General features: G+C 37.2%; 1 protein-coding gene across 3 annotated transcripts in view; it reads left to right on the top strand.

The window, feature by feature from the left end:
• Positions 1-21,172, top strand: part of LOC142352965 (uncharacterized) — a 32,141-nt gene extending 10,969 nt beyond the window's left edge. For all 3 annotated transcript variants that reach the window (XM_075405126.1, XM_075405125.1, XM_075405127.1), the window contains 4 exons: positions 10,487-10,608; positions 11,338-11,526; positions 12,912-13,374; positions 20,927-21,172. In XM_075405126.1, the coding sequence (XP_075261241.1) occupies positions 10,487-10,608; positions 11,338-11,526; positions 12,912-13,374; positions 20,927-20,988 (836 nt within the window). In that variant the 3' untranslated portion in view covers positions 20,989-21,172. The remainder of the gene's footprint in view (positions 1-10,486; positions 10,609-11,337; positions 11,527-12,911; positions 13,375-20,926) is intronic.
• Positions 21,173-22,477: the final 1,305 nt, after the last annotated feature.

Raw genomic sequence — 22,477 nt, 5'->3', positions numbered from 1 at the left:
GCTACCGTTTGTGCTCTGCCCTTTCTGCAGTTAACGCACTGGTTCTTGATTGATCTCAAGGCGTTCCGTATGCCCAAGATCCACATCTTCTGCTGAACAATGTTTCTTACATGCTCAGTGCCCTCGTGTTGATTGTCCTTGTGCTCGTTTCGCAAGAATAATTCAACCGCATGATTTTTCCAATGTAGGAATATTGGATGCTTTGCATTGAAGTCCAATTGACTTTTAATTATTCTGCTTTTGGCTCGAACAAGTCCTTCTTCCTCTAAGAAAGGGGAGAACTGTATGATTTTGCTGCCGTTTGGAATTTCCTTTTCAGCTTTGAGAGATTTCATTTCTTCACCAAAATGTTCTCGCTGTAGTAACTTGAAGATTGTTGCTTTTGCTTTTTCTCTTTCTTCAATGCTGACTACGAATGTTCCTGGTTTGTGTTTGTTCAATGCTCGCTGTACGTATGCCACTGTATTTACTAGTCTGTTAAAATTACTGAATCGTTCCCACTGATTAACAGCTTTCTTTTCTTCAGCCTGTATCATGAAGACTGATGAGGGTATATTCTCTTCATCTGATGCAAAGATTATGTTCACTTGCTCTGACCACTCGCTTTCTGGTCGTTTCAACCAGGCTGGCCCAGTGAGCCACTCACTTCTCTTGCTATCATTGTTTCCTTTTTTGCTAACCAAAATAACCAAAATTGCAAGTTTCAAATGATTTTTGGTAGTTTTTCGAGCTCCTTTTATGCTGCTAGTCACGTGGATTTACATGTCAAATTCAACTGTTGATTGGTTGTAGAAATTAATTTCGACAGAATGTGAACACTCTTCCGTAACGTCACTTTTTCGGTGTAAATTTGATGTCATGGGAAATTTGTTAACCATGTAGAAGATTTGTCGAATATTCTGTATCAATAACAGTTTGATTCGCAATCCAATCGCAAAGAATCTGATGCAATACTGTTAAGTCGTAGTATTGTTTTGCTGGTGGTTGAGGTAGTTCGAGTTTGAGTTATAGTTTGACTTCATGAATGACGATTGCGTACTAATAATAGTTGCCAAATATAAATGTTGAAGAAATTGAACAAATCCGTATGGCTTCAATAGAATGTAGCATTAAATTTTGCTTGTCATGCTATTCTAGCTTTGAGGCTTGAAATGGCCTTAGAGCGCTATTCAATTTGGTAATTGAGTTAGAAAGCTCAGCCGCTGCATCGCCGGCCCTGTTTTCCATCGCGAAAACATCTTTTCCAGTTAGTACTGGGGCGAGCTTCACTACTGGTCTCTTGTACACTCCGTCGTTCGTTCAAACTATCATTGATCGAATCACACCGTCAGACCCATTGATGGTCTCCGTAACTCGACCTAGATTGTGATATCCACGCTTATCGCTGTCTTCGATCAAACAAACGAGGTCGCCTTCTTTAAGGGTTTCATTTGCCGTAGATCGCCATTTTTGCCGATTATTCAGAGTTGGCATATATTCTTTACGAAATCTGTCCCATATGAGATTTGCATAGGCTTGTGTTTGTCGGAATAGTTTTCGACGATCAACAAATTCTTCTGCGCATGGTAGGTAGGGTGAGCAAACGTTCCTGTTGCAAAACAAGAAGTGATTGGGGTTCAATGCTTCTAAGTCATTAACATCTGAACTGACTGGAGTCAACGGTCTTGCGTTCAAGGTCTGCTCAACAATGCACATCGTTGTTGAAAGAACGTGCTCGGTGACTGATCTGTTCACCAATACTGCATACATTGCTTTCTTTCAACTTCTCACCAACCGTTCCCATACTCCTCCAAAATGTGTTGCTGCGGATGAGTTGAACTTCCATCTGATTCCTCGTTGAATTAGATGTTCTTGGATCCCTTCTTTGTTCCATGCCGCAACGTACTCTAAAAATTCGTTTTCAGCTCCAACAAAGTTTGTTCCATTGTCACTGATGATTTTAATTGGTTTGCCTCTTCGGGCAATAAATATCATTATTGCATTGAGACAACTGTCTATGTCCAACTTGGGTACGACTTCTATATACACCGCTCTCGTTCATTCATTCGTTTCTTCGCCCAATCTTCACAATGAAAGGACCAAAGCAGTCAACTCCAACAATTGTAAAAGCTGCTGAAGCATCTAACCGTTCTTCGGGTAGATCTGCCATTACTGGTGCTATCGTTTGTGCTCTGCCCTTTCTGCAGTTAACGCACTTGTTCTTGATTGATCTCAAGGCGTTCCGTATGCCCAAGATCCACATCTTCTGCTGAACAATGTTTCTTACATACTCAGTGCCCTCGTGTTGATTGTCCTTGTGCTCGTTTCGCAAGAATAATTCAACCGAATGATTTTTCCAATGTAGTAATATTGGATGCTTTGAATTGAAGTCCAATTGCCTTTTGCTTATTCTGCTTTTGGCTCGAATAGGTCCTTCTTCGTCTAAGAAAGGGGAGAATTGTAGGATTTTGCTGCCTTTTGGAATTTCCTTTTCAGCTTTGAGAGATTTCACCTCTTCACCAAAATGTTCTCGCTGTAGTAACTTGAAGATCGTTGCTTTTGCTTTTTCTCTTTCTTCAATGCTTACTACGAGTGTTCCTGGTTTGTGTTTGTTCAATGCTCGCTGTACGTATGCCACTGTATTTACTAGTCTGTTAAAATTACTGAATCGTTCCCACTGATTAACAGCTTTCTTTTTTTCAGCATGTATCATGAAGACTGATGAGGGTATATTCTCTTCATTTGATGCAAAGATTAGGTTCACTTGCTCTGACCACTCGCTTTCTGGTCGTTTCAACCAGGCTGGCCCAGTGAGCCACTCACTTCTCTTGCTATCATTGTTTCCTTTTTTGCTATCAAAAAATTTCAATCTTAAGATTATGTGTAAGACCGGAAATAAACAACCAATCATTTAAACCGAACATAAAATTGTATTTTATTGATGATGTCCTTGAAGAGTGTATGAACAGTGACATTAATAAAAAGTAAAGTGCCAAATCAATGTCAATTTGAGCTTGAGTGTTAACAATAAGTACACGAAACCACAGAAGTCCTCAGAATTTTCTGAGGCAAAACCTAATTATTGTTTACTATCAACTTCTAAGACCTCTGTGCTTTATACTCCAATCTGACCTGTAACGGCTGCTCTCCTATCAAAGTCAAGGAAAACTTTACACCGCCCAGTTCGTTTCAGCTGTTTCAAATCTGTCCGGATATTGTGTTTTTGCAGTTAATTTTTGTGAACTGTGTTATCCGCTATACTGTAGAATACCATTGCACTACTTGTTGCTCAATTACTTCTGATAAATAATCGCTCAGCTTTGCTGTATGACAAACTTGTTTCTCTCAGAATAACAAAATAATTCAAATTGAGACAATCAATTTTTGTTGAGTTTTTATCAATAACTCTATTTATAAACCGAATTTAAGAATACCCGTTCCTACAAATTGTAGCCCTATAACTTGGCTATAACTATGCAAAGTTTCAACCTGCTGCAGTTAGCAGTTGTAAAACGGTATGTCTTACCAGTTGGAAATCTGACAATAATAATATTTTTCTAACTTTAATGTTAGCAAGTCTCTCTATTGGTTTCAATAACACCAATGTTGAACTAGAGTAGGCTTCATACCGTAGTTGAGTCTGACCAAAAACTGCAAATATTTATCTTCATTTCATGTTCCTTGACTATCTGTTCTTTCATTCTCACTGCCACGACTGCGGCTTGCAACTCCAATCGTGGTATTGAAAGATGCCTCATCGGTGCCACTCTGCATTTTCCAATAACAAATGCTAAGTCAGCTGAGTATTCTTTTGAATGTGAACGTAGATAGACCGCTACACACATCGTGTCTTCAGATGCGTCAGCAAACACATGAAGTTCGGTTTTATCCCTCTCTCCGTTGAAGTGCCTTCTGTCTATGCTTGTTTCAGCCACGATTGGAAGGTGTTCTTTCCATTTCAGGAATTCTGCTTCATCACAAGGCTACACTTCGTTGTCCCAATGTTGACCATTCTTGGTCCATATACCTTTCAGAAGTCGTCTCATGTGAACACTGAACGGAGCAAACAATCCGATCGGGTCGAATACTGAAGATACCAAAGACAAAATCTTCCTCTGGGTTATAGGTGCTTCAACTTCCTTGTTTGTACCTCTGCATACCTGAAGACTGTCATCAATAACGGTCCATTGTAGTCCTAGCACTGAGGATCCCTCTGTATTGGGTTCCGCTTCGAGTTGTTTCGTGTTGCTGATTGACTTCAAGTCTTCTGGGATTGCTTTGGTAACTGCATCGTTGTTGCTTATCCATTTCTTCAACTCAAATCCATGTTGTGAAAGAAGAGGTTGTAGTTAATTGAAGACTTCAATTGCTTCTTCAGTGGTTTCTACTGATTTGATGAAATCGTCCATGTAGAAGTTGTTTTGTATTGCCTTTGCTGCAATTGGATACTCCTTTTCGTTATCCAGTCCCACTCGCTTGAGAGCATGGTTTGCGCAAGTTGGAGAACTCATAGCTCCAAATACGTGACGCTGATATTCGTATATGTGAACAGGACCATTAGTCCTTGGGCGCCATAAGAACCTCCTTAAGCAACTTCTATCCTGTTCTGGAACTTGCACTTGTAGAAACATCGATTCGATGTCAGCTGTCAGGGCTATTGGTCCTTCAAGGAATCTGAATATTGTTCCAATCAACCCATGTAGCAGATCAGGTCCTGCTAGTAGCTTGTCATTTAGGCATACTTCTTTGTACTTTGATGCGGCGTTGCAAACACGTCTTACTTTGCCAGGCTTATTCGGGTTTAGCACTGGATGGTGTGGCAAATACCATTCTTTGCCGAAGGTGCTTTTCACTTCGGATTCGTCCAATATCTTTACGAATCCTTTTTCTACATCTGTATCTACTGACTGTTGATACAAACTCTTCAGGTTTGGGTCCCTTTGGAATCTTCTCTCCAGTGAGTAAAGCTGACCCAAGGCTGAGCTGTAGTTGTTCGCTAGGTTTGGCTCTGGTTAACTCCACAGCATTCCCACTTCGTACCGCTCGCCTGTGAACTTTGTCGTACTCTCAGGCATCTTCTGTGCCTGCAGCTCCTTCTTTGACTGACTTACGACGTTGATTTTGGAAGCATAGGTTTCTATGTTCCACCAGGTTTGGATATTCTCAGCCACTTTCACATCCTCTGTGAAGGCGAAATGACAAACATTTTGTCTTTTTTTGCCCGTCATGGGTCCACTGCCTACCCATCCTAGTTCTGTTAAAACGGCGAAAGGTTCACTTCGTGTTCATATCTTGTAGTCCAATGGGTGTTGTAGCTCATAAGCATCTTGACCATGGATGATGCCAACTTCCATCAAGTTGAAGCTTTGGTTTGGTAAAACACTCAAGTGGTTGAAGCTTTGCTTCATCTTGTTGTAGTTGTAGTTTGTGTTTCCCAAGGAAATTGACGGGTGTGCAAACGCTTCGATTGAATGCACCTTTGAATGTAGTCCCTTTATTTTGAGAGGAACCTTTTCTGTCTTCAGGTCCTTTGTTCCATGTATGCCAGCTATGTTGAGCGTCACATCGGTGCCTTGGGCTCGTAACTTCTCTTGCACACTTTAATCGATAAATGAAACCGTTGATCCACTATCGAGGAAAGCGTATGTGTTCAGCATGTTGCCCCCGCTATGTATTGAGACAGGAACTATCTGAAGAAAGCTTGTAACTTCGTTACTCTGATTGATTGTTGCTGCGCTTACGTTGACTGCGTGATTGCCCTCGTCCATTTGGTTTTCTGAGTGTAGCAATTGGTTGTGCTCCTTGATGCATCCATTGATGCCGCACGCCTTGACTTTACAATCTTTTATTGCATGTCCTTTGCCTAGACATCCGTAACATAAGCGTTGCTTCCTCACTGCTGCGTACCGATCATTCGCGCTCATGTTCCTGACTAGTGGACAGTTCTATAATTTATGAGTGCCATCAGCTAGTGGACAGTGGTCGGTTTGCGTTTGCTTCGTTTCTTTCACGTCCGAACTTGCACTGAAGTTCGATGTTTTCGAGAACCGTTTGTCTCTATTTGTGCTTCTTCGGTTTTCTTCTCTTCGCTCTCCCTTGAAAGCTTAAAACCCTTCGTGCACGAATGCTATCCTTGATAGTCATTTTTCAAACATAATCAGATCAGGCCAATCTTCATCTTTATCATCAACATAGAACCACCACTTCTCTTTGAGAACTTGAGGTAGTTTACCTACTGCCATATAGTGTCGAGCTTGATTGCAGATCACCAATCTGCTTGTACTCTTTGAGCACATTCACAAAGTTCGAAACAATAACTTAGAAATTGATCAGACCTGTTGAGTCGTGAGGTTTCACCTGACTTGCTTGCGAAGACTCTCCAGTTGTGCATCAATGATCACATGAGGCCTGCCAATTTCCTTTCCAGAACGCTCCATGCAGCACCATAGAACTGTCCAGAATAGCCCATTCCAGAGATTGCTGACCTTGCCTTGCCAGTCAGTAGAGTCTTCAGACGGCTCATCTTCTCCGAGTCTGGTATTGGTCGTTGATCCACTGTAGCAATGAACATACTAGACAACTCCGGCCATTCGAGAGGGTTTCCGCCGAAGTTGTTCAACTTCGGCTTTGGTAGGTTACTACTACCTGAATAGACAGTGTTGTATCGTAGACCAGCTCTGAGCGAAATGTCTGGGTCTTCAACACTTGAGGATCGGTATCGTGAACTGCGATAACGTGAGAAGTGACTATGCCTTTTCACTTCAGGGGTTACTTCGAAGCGAGCTGTTGATCGTTCTGGTGTTAGAAGGTTGTCGATTCTGCTGGCCCAGTCAGAACCGTCTCTCTTCTTGGGAGTCCAGTTGAAGGGTGATTTGTCTCGAGCACTGGTTGATTGGGAACGAGCATCATCGTTCTCCAGTGCTGTTCTCTTCACTTTGCTTTCTAGCTCGCGCTCTTCCTCCAGTAGTTGATGCTTGGTTTCCATTTCCTTCATTTGCATTTCCAGCTCTAGCCTCTTCCGCTAAAACCTTGCTTGTTCCAGTCGCATCTTGGTTTCGAATTCGATATCGAATTTCTTCATGCTTTCCTCTCGCCTTTGCTTTGCTGATGATGTTTCCGAAACATTCTCCGTCTCTTGGCCACTTGCTGTTGCTCCGTTTTGCACTGTTTGAGCAACTGGGTTGTCCGTTGGGTAGTTTTTGTTGCTCTTGCTGTCGTTCACTGCTTGGGTTGAGTTGCTTTGCTCTGCATTCATTTCTGGTTGAGTGCCTTTGCTTATATATGCAAGCCAATGATAGTCCAAACTTGCTTTGCACTTCCTTGCTTCTTTCAGATGTTCTTCAACGAAATTTGCTTGGTCGGGCACAAGCTTGTTTCGACGCTGCAGTTGCTTGGGTATTTCTTCCTCTAGGAGATGAACAGTCTGTTGATAGAGGACCTTTAGCATGCTGGGTCGATCTGAATCTTCAATTATTTTGTAGCCAATCCCTGTTTTAGTGTTAACTTCTTCCACTAAATCTTGAAGCTTCTTATCGTACCTGTGAGCTGTTGATTGAAGCTCCTCTCTGCTGTTTGTGCTTGAATAGCCTGGTTGCTGTTCGCTTTTGCTTTGTTGGTTTCCTTTGAGCAGGGTTCGCACTTCAATTTCTTTATTGAATTGCACTCTTCTGTTCGCCTCGCTGGCTTGTTGGTATTGATTTGTTTGATTCTCTTTGGTGGGTACCTTCGGCACTCTCTTCATCAGATTGGAAAGCAGTTTGCCTTCCTCTTTCCGGGTCGGCGGACCAAATGTAACGGCTGCTCTCCTCTCAAAGTCAAGGAAAACTTTACACCGCCCAGTTCGTTTCAGCGGTTTCAAATCTGTCCGGATATTGTGTTTTTGCAGTTAATTTTTGTGAACTGTGTTATCCGCTATACTGTAGAATACCATTGCACTACTTGTTGCTCAATTACTTCTGATAAATAATCGCTCAGCTTTGCTGTATGACAAACTTGTTTCTCTCAGAATAACAAAATAATTCAAATTGAGACAATCAATTTTTGTTGAGTTTTTATCAATAACTCTATTTATAAACCGAATTTAAGAATACCCGATCCTACAAATTGTAGCCCTATAACTTGGCTATAACTATGCAAAGTTTCAACCTGCTGCAGTTAGTAGTTGTAAAACGGTATGTCTTACCAGTTGGAAATCTGACAATAATAATATTTTTCTAACTTTAATGTTAGCAAGTCTCTCTATTGGTTTCAATAACACCAATGTTGAACTAGAGTAGGCTTCGTTAAAACCATTAAGAGAAAATGATTTTATGCGTTGCACAAAGTTTCTCTTACTTAGGAACTTTGTTCCTCAGAAAGAAATATTGAGAATATCAAAGTTAATTCTCTTTTCAGTAAGTTAAAGTAAAGTTAAAACTGTACAATCACTAATATGATCTACAGAAACAAGACACGATAACAAGTAATTTACCGCTCAAGAAAGTGTGATTCAATACGCACTGTATGTCAGTTTAATATAACCAAAATTGCAAGTTTCAACTGATTTTTGGTAGTTTTTCAAGCTACATTTTTTCAGTATTGTTTTGCTGGTGGTTGAGGTAGTTCGAGTTTGAGTTCCACTTCATGTATGACGATTGTGTACTAATAATAGTTGCCAAATAAAAATGTTGAAGAAATTGAATAAATCCGTATGGCTTCAATAGAATAAAGCATTAAATTTTGCTTGTCATGCTATTCTAGCTTTGAGGCTTGAAATGGCCTTGAAGCGCTATTCAATTTGTTAATTGAGTTATTAAGCTCAACCGCCACATGACCATTTTCTATGTTTCTCTGATGAATGAAAGAGTTTTTTTAGAGCAATGTTTTTGCTTTATAGAAACGCTTGGTTACATTTTTGATGAAAACTGCAGTGATTGAATTTTTAAATGTATCCTGGCAACCTTTTTAAATGAACTTAAAGCTTGATAGTTTTTTAGTCAGACGTACCCTTTTTTTCTCGTCGAGTTGAATGAGACATCAGCAAAACGTTGTCGCAGTTCCGTTCTAAGTATACTAGCCGAACGTTTCCACGAAATTTTTGTTTCTAGCTGAACGGTTTCACGAAATTCTTGTTTCTAGCTTAGCGGTTCCACGAAATTCTTCTTTCTAGCTGAACGATTCCACGAAATTCTTTTTTCTAGCTGAACAGTTCCACGAAATTCTTCTTTCTAGCTGAACGGTTCCACGAAATTCTTGTTTCTTTCTGAACTGTTCCACGAAATTCTTGTTTCTAGCTGAACGTTTCCACGCAATTCTTGTTTCTAGCTGAACGGTTTCACAAAATTCTTTTTTCTAGCTGAACGGTTCCACAAAATTCTTTTTTCTAGCTGAACGGTTCCACGAAATTCTTGTTTCTAGCTTAGCGGTTCCACGAAATTCTTCTTTCTAGCTGAACGATTCCACGAAATTCTTTTTTCTAGCTGAACAGTTCCACGAAATTCTTCTTTCTAGCTGAACGGTTCCACAAAATTCTTGTTTCTAGCTGAGTGGTTCCAGGAAATTCTTGTTTCTAGCTGAACATTTTCACGAAATTTTTGTTTCTAGCTGAATGGTTTCACAAAATTCTTGTTTCTAGCGGAACGGTTACGCGAAATTCTTGTTTTCACTATTCAGAAAAAACAAACTGTACGCCTGTGAAGTTGAAATGAATATTTTCAATGTTTTAAAACGATGCATGTCATTAGTCAAAATTTCACGATACAGAGCACTTAGTTGATCATTTTGATGTTTCTCACAATCTTAGTAAGGCAATAAAGTTTTTGATCTGAAAAAGTTTAATCTGATCTAATTCTGACAAGGCAAATTGACAAAATTGTTTTTATTCGAAAAGCCATTTCTTGTCTAGTTTTTCAATGTGCTTTTTTATAATGAGAGATTTATTCGAAGAAAAAACCAAGTGTTTTCCAGTTTTGTGTGCATTACGACCGTATTTGAATTTATATCTCTTTAAAATTGATTTTCAACATGCAAAATATAAAACATCAGTTTTTGAATTTTTGACTGAAAGTTGTAGTTTTTTTATAATTTTCTGGCCAAAACAATTAAGTTTTCTGCTGCCCAGAGAAATATGGAATTTGATATGTTAACTGTTACAAAGTTTTCGATTAGTTTTATTGAAATAAATAATGTAAAACGGCCAGTTTTAAACGTTCGCTAAAGTTTTTTTCTTTTTTTAAGAAAAAATTTAACCGTTTCCTCTAAAGAATTCCAGATTTTTTACAGCTTAGCATTTATCGAAATGTTTAACATCTATTTAAGTTGATCTATGAAAACAGAAATTCCAAAATACTTATTAACCTCAATTTTTTCGGAATACTTGAAGGTATTCAAAATACTTGAAGGTAACCATTGTTTAAGATTCGTCAAATTGCTCAGTTCAGCAAAAAAAAACAAGAGTTTTGGCTAAATAAACCGACGACTTCTTCTTTGTAAAACGAGCTAAAATTTCAACAGGGGAAGTGTGTTTCAGTGAAACTGATGAAACAGGTCCTGCATAGGACAGCCACGCCTCTCTTTCTCATCCAGTCTTATTTTGCAACAACTCTTCTCTTCGCAGGCATATACACAACACTCGAAATGATGACCAAAGCCGTAAGTCAAGTATATACTCCCCGTTAAGTAAAAGTTGAAATATCCTGGGAAGATCTTGGTATGATTTTTAGTTGGAAAAGATTAAGATATCCAGAGCTTAAAATTAGTGCAAGGGTTTTAAAAATTGGCCCTTCCTATTGATCCAAGAATTTAAAAAAACTGAACGAATCTTGTTAGTCATGTTGCACGAGAACGCACACTGGTTCCATCTTCTTGCATGATTCGTGCAAGTTTTTCGATTCTGTTGCAATTTTTTTGCTTTTAAAGCTGTTTTTAAAGCTGCTTTTAAAGCTTTTAAAGACCAAGAGTTAAAGTTTAATTTTTCGTTGTTGCTATATATCTTTAATTTCTCCATTTTTAACAAAAGTTATTTTACTGATTTTGGTGTTTTTGGAGGTCCTATTGTGGTTGTTTGAAATTATTTAAAATGCATTTGGATGGTTCTGTAAAGATCTGGAGCAATTAAGTTCATATGATGAATGAGGAAAAATTAAGTTTGAATAGGAATACTTGCCTCTTGGTACGTATGATACCTAGATTGCGCAATTTTCGAACTTCAATTAATGATTTTGTAGTCTGCGGATGCAAAAAAGGAAAGCGCATTTTAATGCATTATTATGTACTGTTTTTGCGCTGACATTTTGGCTGGTTTTGGCGCTTTTCTTACAAAATTTTTGGCAAACTCCTCGAAGGGGGTTCAGTAAATTAAGTCCAATGAATGATTTGTAGTCGGCGGATGGGACCCGTGCATTCATTGGGTTCCACGGGAAGGACTCTGTCTCGACAACAGGGGGAGATATGTGGACTGCAGACATCTTCATGCAACTGACCTTCTACTCCATATCCAGTGCCACCCTCTGTGGGTCTTCAGATGCCCACCCCATCCAGTGGTACTCTTATGTCGTATCCGGAATGCAGGTCAGTCATCCCCCGATTTGCAAATTCTGGCTCAAATGATATCAGTAGTGAACTCTAAGTGTAAATCAATATACAGGCCAAGTGTAAATACAATTCCCTGTCAGTACTGACTCAGAGACTAACTCATGTCACTTTTAAAGCGGTCAGACTTGGGCCAACTCTTTATGAATTTTTATAATTCTGACTTGACGGTGAACTCTAAAAATGACAAAAATATCCGAGAATATAAGACTTGAATTTGCATTGATCAAGTATAGATTTAAACTTGAATTTCGGCACGAGTGCCGCATGGCCTTCTTGTGATCATCGTGAACAATCTCTTTAACATTGAAGCTTCTTGTAACAGATTCCATGTAATCGTGCAAGATCATACATCATATTTTGTTTTGTTTTTCTTAGCATCTATCCAAGAATCACAGTTAATGTCGTGCAATTTATAATATTTTTCGCACAAAGATCCTTTACTCGACTTCTAAGAAACAGTATATGATATGGGCGCCATAAATGTGAAGTCATATATATCTTTTTGTGATGCGGTCATTCAGTCCTCGCTTGTGAGTTCGCTGTAGCAAAGACTACAAAAGTCGACCATTTAAGCTCACATAATATCTACAAAGCGCTCAATCAAGCGTCAAAGTCCACTTTTCAGTTGCTCTCAAACAATTTGTAGCAATTATATTAGTCCTGTCGGTCTTTTTTATGCGATTTTTCGCTTGACCAATTTTTCGTCTGACGCTTTTGACTTTTCGTCCTCAAAAACGGGATAAACAGGTAGCGCCCAGCGGGCATTATGTGCTCTTAGAGCCTTTCAGGTCTGTTTCAGCTCAAACTGTCTTGGAGACTTATACTTATGGTGTGAGGGGCGGTTCTTAGAGGTTGACACCCCCCCTTTGTTGACCCCCCACCCCCACTATTGGCTCCACCCCCCCCCCCCCCCCACCGCGCTTTTGCCCCCCCCCCCCCACCCAGTGCTGCCCCCATCAGCCCCCGGTGCACCCCCCCCCCTGGCTAGCTACTGACCAAGCCAACCGCTCGCCGGTCGTTTGAGAGCAATTCGCCCGACGTTAGTCGGTTATGTTTTGTGTCCTGTAGTTCTATTTCAAAAAAGTCTCAATTGTAAAAAGTTGATATATCGGATATTAAAAGATTGTAAGTTGTTCTATCAAAAGACTGGGTGTCGAAGTTACTTGCAGTCTCGACCACGTAATTAAGAGTGGGAATCCTCCCCTCCGGACCTCAACTTACTTTTTCTAGAAGGCATTGTTTCTCTGTGGCCACTCTGGCTTTCACAGCATATTTTTGTGTTTTGATTTCGTTTTTTTGGTATTTTAAACAATTTTTAATGGACTGGCTGAGTGTAAAATGTCACAAATTTTCTGATCTAGGTTGCGATGAGTTTCCTCTACTTCTCGGCCATAATGGGTCAATTCCTACAAGACTGGCAAGCCAACACGTCCCATGACCCTCTCTCATTCGGCGACGGAACATTCGCCATGAAACAGAGCATCGGCCGATTGGGTCTCGCAACCGACCTCAACCGAAATGTCTACACGAACCAAGAAGTCATCTCAACATTCGGCGAATCCGAAACTGAAGAAGCCGCCGACGTTTTAATGTCGTTAAGCCAATCGGGGCCAAGAGCGGGCAACAGGTTCAACCTCCCTCTGCCAAGGGTTTCGGCTTCGAGCCCGACAAGTCCGAACCTGAACAACAGACCGACCCGAAGTGAAACGGAGAGTTCTCGGAGACATTCTGAGGCTGCATTGTTGAATCTAAATGGAGATGTTTTGCCGACAGTGATTCCAATTAGCCGACAGGAGTCAATAAGAAGCGAGAATGATCTAGACGGTAAGAATTAGCTCAGGTTCTATCACCCAATGAGATGGGAGTAAATTTTATGACTTGATGGAGAAGAAAGTGACAGAACGACGATCAATTTTTTGAATAATTATTGCCCTATTTCCATTACCCATATTTTCTAAAATTTATGATAGATTACTCCTAATCCAATTGATGGAATATCACAACCAAAATTGACTATTGAGCAAAAAACAGTTTGCTATTCAGAACAAAAAAATTATTATATCATTATTATTAAAATGAATTCAAACCAAACATGGTTTCCTCTATCTTGGTTATGCCCCAGTTTTAGTCCCCGACTTACGATAAAATCTAGTGGACCTAGGTCGCTTCTCATATATTGCTACCATGCTCTCAAACATCTCTGTTCAAGTCGGCTTCTTTCATCTGATTCCGTAATAAATCATGAACAAACTAAACCTCCAGCCCTTGCGCTTGTGAGCAAACATAACGTGTCTTTAATTGATAACATTTCGCTACCATTAGAAACAGATAGAGATACCATTTAAAACTAAGTTGATACACCAATTACAGTAGAGGCGGTGAGTGAATTCATTGAATGTTTGTGTCTTTTATATTTGTGTGTTTATATTTCCTATCTGCCGGATAAACGTCTCCATTTAATGTTGAACAAACACAAGCTTGCGCCGAAATTGGTTGAACAAACTTGATACTAATTTGATCAAAATTATCTGCTTTGTTCACTTTATGACTGCTTTCGACTCAAAATGACTAGAATATTTGATCTGTTTTATTTTTTCGAACAAATCAGAAAACATAATTTCAACCTGATTATGCGGGTGTGAGCTCTGTAATATTTGCAGATCTGATTTTGTGGAACAATGTCCAAATTTGGAAATATGTTGGATTATTCTGTAAAATAACCGAATTGTTCATTCGTTTTACAGATGTTCAACTGCAAGTTTTACTTTCAAATGGGGAAAGAAAACAAAAAAATGTATTAAACACATACTTCTCATTTAGAATCTGTTCTGGCTAGCCTTGGTCGGTCACAGTTTTAGTTTGGACGACAGCCACTCTTAATATTTTTGCCAAGACCTTCGAGATCGATTGCTCGCAAAATTTAGAAACCAACCTTCATATTTTCTATTTTACTAATATGTGGTTGACAAAAATCAGTAAATATGGAGTCATTCGATGAATGTGTTTGAATGACAATTTGAATTTTTTTTTGCCTGGGATTAAAAATTGATTAAAAAATGAAGAAATAAAAATGAGGTAAGGAAAAAATTTGTTCAAATTTTATAATAGTTTGATTTTTTTTTTGCAAGCGTTGAGTTGAGTAAGTATTTTTAAATTGCATGTGATATTGGCAAATGGTTTCGCGAAATTTTAAGATATAGTTCTTAAAATTTTGTCTGCTTTCAATCTTAATTTCTTTTGCTTCCCATCAAAGTTACCAAGATATCGTTTTTGCACGGTTTTTTTTAACAATGTGTAAATTTCCTTGCGTAAGTTCTTTACACTGTTTGCCATCGTTACCAATGGCTGCAAGGATTAAATGGTTTTTTAGTAGAATAATTGTCAATGTTTCTACATCACAATTCTTCCGTGTGTTAGTCATTAGTGTATTGGTGACGAAAAACAACCTACTTTTGCTTTTTCTATCTTTATTAAAATTAAAATTCTGAAAATTAGTTTTTCGTTTGTACATAATTTTCAAAATAACCTTGGAATATCTCTATATTCTTAGAAGAGATCTTTCCCCTGTATCTTTTTTAGAAAATTTTCCTATTTTGTTTGTTTGCCAACTTTATTGAAGACAAAAAATGTTTTTGTCCATATCCTGAAATAATAATAATAATAATTAATTTCATTGAACTTGGTTTTGCCAAGCTTAGTAAGTCCCTAACGGGGCTTGAATTTGATTTCCCTCAAACACTGTCCATCCATATGGGTATGATTTGTAATTAAAATTCTTCTTAGCTAAATCAAATAGATATTCTTTGACTTCTCTTTTGAATTTGGGAGGACTTGAATATGGGTTATAGTTGGGAAAATCACGCGCCAGTGACATCGAATTGTTGAAGTTTGTAACTCGATAGAAAAAATTAGATCGGCAACGCTGGCGATTACATTCGCTTGAGTATAAAAATATTTTCTCGTTTGATCGTGTTTTCGGATGTCCATTCCTTAATTGCCAAAATTGCTCTGCCTCAAGTAGAAGTTTTCTGGTCAAAATTCTGTTTAAAACTACGAGATCCAAAAAGACAAATTGATATGTGATCGGAAGTAAATTTACTGATCGAAGACAATCATTGTATTCTTTATCAGTAAAATGACTGTTTCATTGTATCCATTTTAAACTTTTTCTCTGAAGCCTTTCCATGTGCCTGACGATAGTTTTACTGGCATACCATCCATTTGATCCATAAAACAAGATCGATATTATGTAAGTTTTGACTAGGTTGCATTTGGCTGTCAATTTTGTTTCACTTGGAATTGTTCTCTTTAGATAAGCAAGCTTCTGATTTGCTTTTTGTAGAACAAAATTTAAGTGATGATCCCATGATAAATTTTCTGAAAAATATATGCCCTACTCTTTGAAGTGTGTTTCCTGTAAGATGGCTCCATTGCTGGGAAGACGCAAAATTTGCTTGTTTTGATTTTTACGTAATGAAAATTGCACGTTTTTAAACTTATCGAAATGGAAATTTAATCGATTCTCCTTGCTCCAAACAATAGCATTTTCAATATCTTTTTCCAGCTGTATTCTATTGTCTACAGTGCTGACGATTTTTGTGTCATCCGCGTATAAATAGCACTCATGGACAATTATTTTGGGCAGGTCATTTATATAAACGGAAAAAAGAACCACTGTAAAAATTGACCCTTGAGGCCCACCGCTGGTGATTGTTCGGAAGTCCGATTTTCCACAAGATATTACAACTCTCTGCTGTCGATCAGTTAAATATGACTCGAAAAACTTCAAGAAAGCACTGTCAAATCCCATTCGACATAATTTTAAAAGTATGATATTATAATTGATGGTATCAAAGGCCTTTGCTATGTCTAGATACACAGTAATTGGCATTTTGTTTGCTTCAAGTAACTCATGCAACCTGTTGCATTAGAGAAGTAATTGAGTGATGGTTGAATGATTTTTTCTAAAGCCATGTTGCTCTACGCAAAGCTTTTGTTGCAGAAAGATCGAGAACCGTTTATACACCATACGCTCAAATAGCAGTGACAAGGAGCTAAGCATGGCAATCGGTCGGTAGTTCTTGATATCTAATTTGCTAACGCTTTTGAAATGGGGTCGTACATGCACTTTTTTCCACAAACTGGGAAACTCACATTTGCTAACACAGCAACTGAAGATAAACAAAAGTTGATTCGAAATGTACGGTAAAGCAGACTTCAAAAACTTAGGGCTGATTCCATCAAAAGAGTTAGCACCACTACGTATGTATTTGATTTCCTCACTCAGAGCCGCTTTGTTAAACTGAATGTCATCAAGAAATATTTCTGGGCTTTGATTAAATGGAATAACAACTTCAGAATCGTCTTGAACAGAAACAGAAGCAAAATAATTGTTAAAAAATTTTGCAATGCTCTTGTACCCAAAAACTTCTTTTTCCGTGTAAACCATTTTCTCAGGCAGAGCTGGCTGTTTTGTTATTTGTCTCATTAATTTATATGCATCGTTCGTTGACCAGACTTTGCTTTTTTCAACGAAATGTTTCACTAACAAATCTTCTATTCTAGTTTGAAAAACATTCAGGATTCTGTTTTATATCTTTAATTCAGTATATTTTTTTAGCAAACACTAACAAATATACACAATAACGAATTTACAAAAATTATATGCTATCAGCAAATCTGCTCCAGTTTGTTAATTTGAATTGTCAAGTTACATTTTAGCAGCTCTTCTCGTCACTGTCAAAATCTTTTGACCCAATAGAACTTTTTGTTGCAACTTTAAGATTAGAGACAGCAATATTGCCAGATAATTCCATATTTCCATATTCGAGTGTCCAATTGTTTAGTTTGAATGAATGAGCTTGGGGCAAAAATTATACTTTCAATTCTTTGAGTCTAAGTTCAATCTTTCAAACTAAGTTCTCTGTCTCGAAGTTTTAGTGACCAAAGAAATCGTACTCTGGGTTCTCTAAGTTCTCTTAGAGCCTTACGCCTTATTAGCCCCTAAGAATGCGATTCACCAAAACTGTTTTTAGGAGACTATTTCATGTGAAGGGCGGTTCTTAGTATTAAAAAATTTAACCCCCTCAGTCACCCCAAACCCCTGTTCTTTGAGCCCCAGCTGGGTATTGCCGAAGTCAACCGCTCGCCTGTTTTTTGAGAGCAATTCATCCGACGTTACTGGGTTATGATCTAGAATATTTATTCGCCCACTTAGTGATTTGGTTTTCCGTCTAAATGCATTTTTATTCTGGCGATTCTGGACCCCCATTCCCCTCTGGCTTTTCTCCTCCTAATCAGGCTGGCTTTATTGTGATTACAACTGTCTAAAACCGAAGCCAACTTTTCGACTGCCGCTCAAGAATAATTCATGGACGGTAGTTTTAATATTATGTTTTAATGTAGAAACTGTCTCCTAGTAACATGTCAGCTTTTATGTTATTACCTGATGTTAAATTGTATTTCGTGACTTTTTGTCTCTCTATGTTTTTTTGCTGTCCTGCTACTAAGAACTGTTTGCATATCTATTTATCTATTTGAATTGCCCAGTTGTTTTTAAAAAAAAACTGATTCAGTTAGGAAAGCAAAATAGGAGCATTTTGGGAGCGTTAGAACTTTTCTCTAAACTCGTTTAAAGTTTGAAGTATAGTAAAAACAAGTTTCTTTTATCTTGGTTCTGGTGATTCAGTTTTAAATAATAATGCTTTTCGAGTTCATTACACAGTTACTAGATATAAAGTATTCGATTTTTCTCAATAAAAATTCATTAAGTTAGTGATGTTCGCGACTCAAACTGGTAATTAAAAGTCAATTGAGTGTTTTGCAACTAAGACATCAATTTGTAAGACTGTATCTCAAAATACGTGCAAATTTTAGTTCGAATTTACATTTTTTCGGTACTTTTTGCGACTATTATCAGTCAATTCTGTTGTCGATCGACTATGTTTTTTATTGTTCCGACCCCTCTTGAGTTGTTTTTTTTTGTTCAGACAATTTTGACCGAGCGATATATTCATCGTACAGAATTGTGAGTGGTATCATTAAAAAGCCCCTCTAGCGTAGGAAATGGAATTAAAAAGATTTATATAGAAGGATATAGAAGAATAATAGACGGATTCACATTTTCCAGAATTTCGCCTAAATTTTCGTAAATTTTTGCTAAAAGTTTTAAAAATTGTTAACAATAGTAATGTTGATTTTATTTCTAGAAACAAAAAAGTATTTTTGACTATTTTAATATAGTTTTTCTAGCTAAAATTTTGACTAAATATTTCAAAATTCAGGCTTTTTCATCAAAAATTTCCCGAAATAAGCATTTTAGTCCAATTTGATTAAATTTGCCGACAGAAACCACCCCAAAAACAACCAAAAACAATCTTTGTAAACTACCAAAGGGAGCTAGTTTTACTTCCACGTCCATTGAGAGTTGTTTAGAATCAAAATTTTGCCATTTTTTGCTAACATTACTCTATGATTATCAAAAACGCAGCAATTATTTTTAATCATTTAACTAACAAATTATATAGCTCTAAAACATTCGAAACAATTGAGTGTTCTAAATGGACGAACAGCATTGGCGGGGCTGGTTTTGGTACAATCTTGGACGGTTGCAATCGAAAAAATATTTCGGATTGCAATCAGTCGGTCTTTTTAATGTTAATTAAGAAACAGAACAATTCACATCAAAGCTCACTGTTGACAGGTCCAAATGGCTTCCTAAACAGTTCCAAATTAATGTATCCTTTTCTTTACTTGAAAGATTATGGTCGTATTGACTTTCAAAAATGTTTTGTTTTTTAAATAAACGATGGCTTACCGAAATTTTCTTTTAATTTGGTCAACTTGTAGCTTAGTGTCGGCAAAGAAAGAATGCTTCTTCTACCTCTTCGTTCTACTGCATTAAATTTTAATTTTTTTTCGCTTTTACCTGTTAAGGTAGGGTTTTCTGTCTTTGATACTACTAGATTTCACATTTTTTTAATTGATTTTTAGGTTTCGGCCCCTTTTTCACGTTTTCTTTTCTGGTTTTCTCACATTGTCACATTATTGACAGTTCACCTATTACATTATTTTCCTTCAAAATATGGTTCATTTGAATATATAAAGGTCATCGAAAGGCATAGATTATGGTTTTAACGGCTTCGACACCCCTTTCTCGAAGTCGCATGAAATTACCTAGATAATGTAGTCGCATGAAATTACTTGGATAATGATAGGTCTCATTGGCATTTCATGGAGGAATAAACGAGCCTTTAATCTGATTTGAATCGATAGCTGTTGGCTTTCATGACTTTGAAAACAATTGTTTTCAAAAATAAAACAAAATTTTAATGTTGTTTTACTTCGCATTTTTGTTCTTTTTTGTCTATTTGTACCTAGTCTCAATAATTGCCTTTTTTACCTTGTTTTCGACAATATACAAAAGTGTTAATCATTTTTGCCTTTTTTCTGTTTTTTTTGGTCGACTTTGTACCTATTCTCATTAAAGAGAAAGCCTAAACCAAGTTTGTGGCGTTCGAGTTAGGCTCAATTGAACATATTATGGGGAGCCAAATATGGCTTTACTGCTTCGACAGCTTGTTCTCGCAAGTTTTAATTGATTTTTTATTGTTGTCTTTATTTGTTGTTCTTTTTGTAACCGCATAAAAAATTGATCAATGACAGGTTGTAATGTCCTCCTATAGATGTGTATGCGATCATTAACATATTGTATGTTTCAATTGCCATCTAATGGTTTTTCTTACTTTGAAATTGATTGTTTTTAAAAGTATAAACCATTTTTTTGTAATCTTTTTCTGTTTTTTTTTGTCTTTTTTGTCTAATTGTTACCGAGCCTTTTTATAGAGTGGTCCCATATCTTTTCTAGTTGAAAATAAGTTTTTTTGTTTTCTTTCAGTTTTATCCGACGCTATTTTGTGCTTCTTTCTTGCGTGTAAGTTTCTTTTTTAAAATGGACATAAAGTTTTGGATGTAATTAATGTTTGTTGTTATTGTTGTTTGATTTTGTTGTTTGTCTTGACTTGCTTTCTTAGTAATGACTAATCTCATCAATCTATTTCGGCATTTTTTAGTCCGGTGAGTTATTTGCGTTTGAGGCGATCTTTTTTTTTAAAAAAAATTACACATTTTTTTAAAAATTACTTGTATTTTTGAGGTTTTCTCTGTTCCTCATTTGCTAGATATTTATGCCAAAAATGTGGATGAGCGGGGTCGGAACTTTATGTGCAAACGCACATTACCGAGCCTCCTTGTTAGTATCCTTGTTAGAATTTAAAAAAATGTTTCGCATTACCTTATTAAACCGATAACCTAAAACCAAACTTCAATTGGATAATTTTTGTGAAAAAATTTAGAAATTTGTTTATTTCTGTTTCAGAACTTCTACATTTGATGCAAGTGAATTTGGGAGTGATGGTTGACCTCATAAAGCAGAGATAGAGACATGTGAACAATTATATGAACAACTTCACAAAAGAAAGCAACTGAGAACAGAATCTAAATTGACAAGCTACTAGCTATCCATTCTTCTCTAACACAACACACGCTTCTTGAATTGCTTTGAACAACGCCTGTTTGACATTTAATTTTTATCAGATTTTGAATTGATTTTGATGGCAGTTTATATTCACGTTTTTTTTTTAATTAGAAAAACTATGTTTTATTGGAATTAAAATCTGCAACTAAGTTACATTTCGAACCGTCATTTTACCTGAAACGGATTCTGTTTATCAATTGTGGAGTAAATTTTGCAATTTTACTGTAGCAACAAAAAATGATCATCTGGTATGGTTTCCCCAAAAAAGAGTAATATAAGAGTTTTTCATTGCCATTCGTTGTAACAAAATCTTGGTAGAAAAAAAAAGGAACTACGCAAATCTCCTGCATCAAAAACATCCCGAAGCCATGTTTTCGAATGTAAACAACTTTAACTTAAATATTTTTTGTTTATGTCAAGAAAATATGTATCGTTGAACTATTCGGAACTGAAGCTCAATTGTTATGACTATTAGTTGTCTTTCAAGACTTCTAGAACAAGAACAGACTATTGCCACCTGAGCTGCCTTGATTCGTAATTAAAACTGATTACTTTTTTTTCAGTAAGTTTATTGAAATAAGCTTGCTTTAAATTTTTTAAAATTAAACAACAATTTCATGATCACAGTGCGAGCCAGATAGCAGAAAAGTTAATTCGAATTTAGGAATTGTTTTAGTCAGTTTATGAACAATTAGCGCATCAGATATAATTCTGGATAAAAAATCAACCATTAGAGGAATATACTTCAATTTTTTTCCAGCTTTTGTTTATACTGAACACCGAAATTTTGTTTGTTTGACATTGACTTTTTAATGGCTGTCGAACGCAGTTTGAAGCAATAGCATTTATATTAAACCTGTCTTGTTTGTGCAAAATTTACCTGACTTTTTTTTTGAATGATTTGAACTGGGCGCAATTCAGACGTTAAGTCTGCTGCTAAAGTAAAACCGATTGTGAGCGACCACAGTACATAGACGGTTTAGTTTAGTGGTTAATGTGAGGTGCACCTAACCAAAAGTTTGCGTGTTTGAACCCCTCCTTAATCAGAAACATTTGCACCATAGGAGTGTCTGTAGCGTCTCCAGTCATTCGTCAGTTCGTCTGACGTTAGTTGGTAAATGTTTGAAACTTGTTTTTGATAAGAAAAAATATGTTCCCCCTACCGAACAAAAAGACCAGAATATACAAATGATGAGGCGCAAAAATGCGGGAAGTGTTGTGCCAAATTTAATACCGACATTTTGTTGCCATTCTACTCATCCATGCTTCGAACAAAATGTTGCTGTCCTTCCTTGCCTCAGAAAAGACTTGATGTGTCAATAGATCACTGGATTGATCATTTTTCACAATTATTGAAGAAAATTGAAAAAGTTATTTGTGATCAGATTAAAA

Source organism: Convolutriloba macropyga, chromosome 14, assembly GCF_964194025.1.
Source record: "Convolutriloba macropyga chromosome 14, txConMacr16.3, whole genome shotgun sequence".
Classification (NCBI taxonomy): Eukaryota; Metazoa; Xenacoelomorpha; order Acoela; family Convolutidae; genus Convolutriloba; species Convolutriloba macropyga.
Note: the sequence above shows the minus strand (reverse complement) of the source record. Positions and strands in the feature narration are given on the sequence as shown.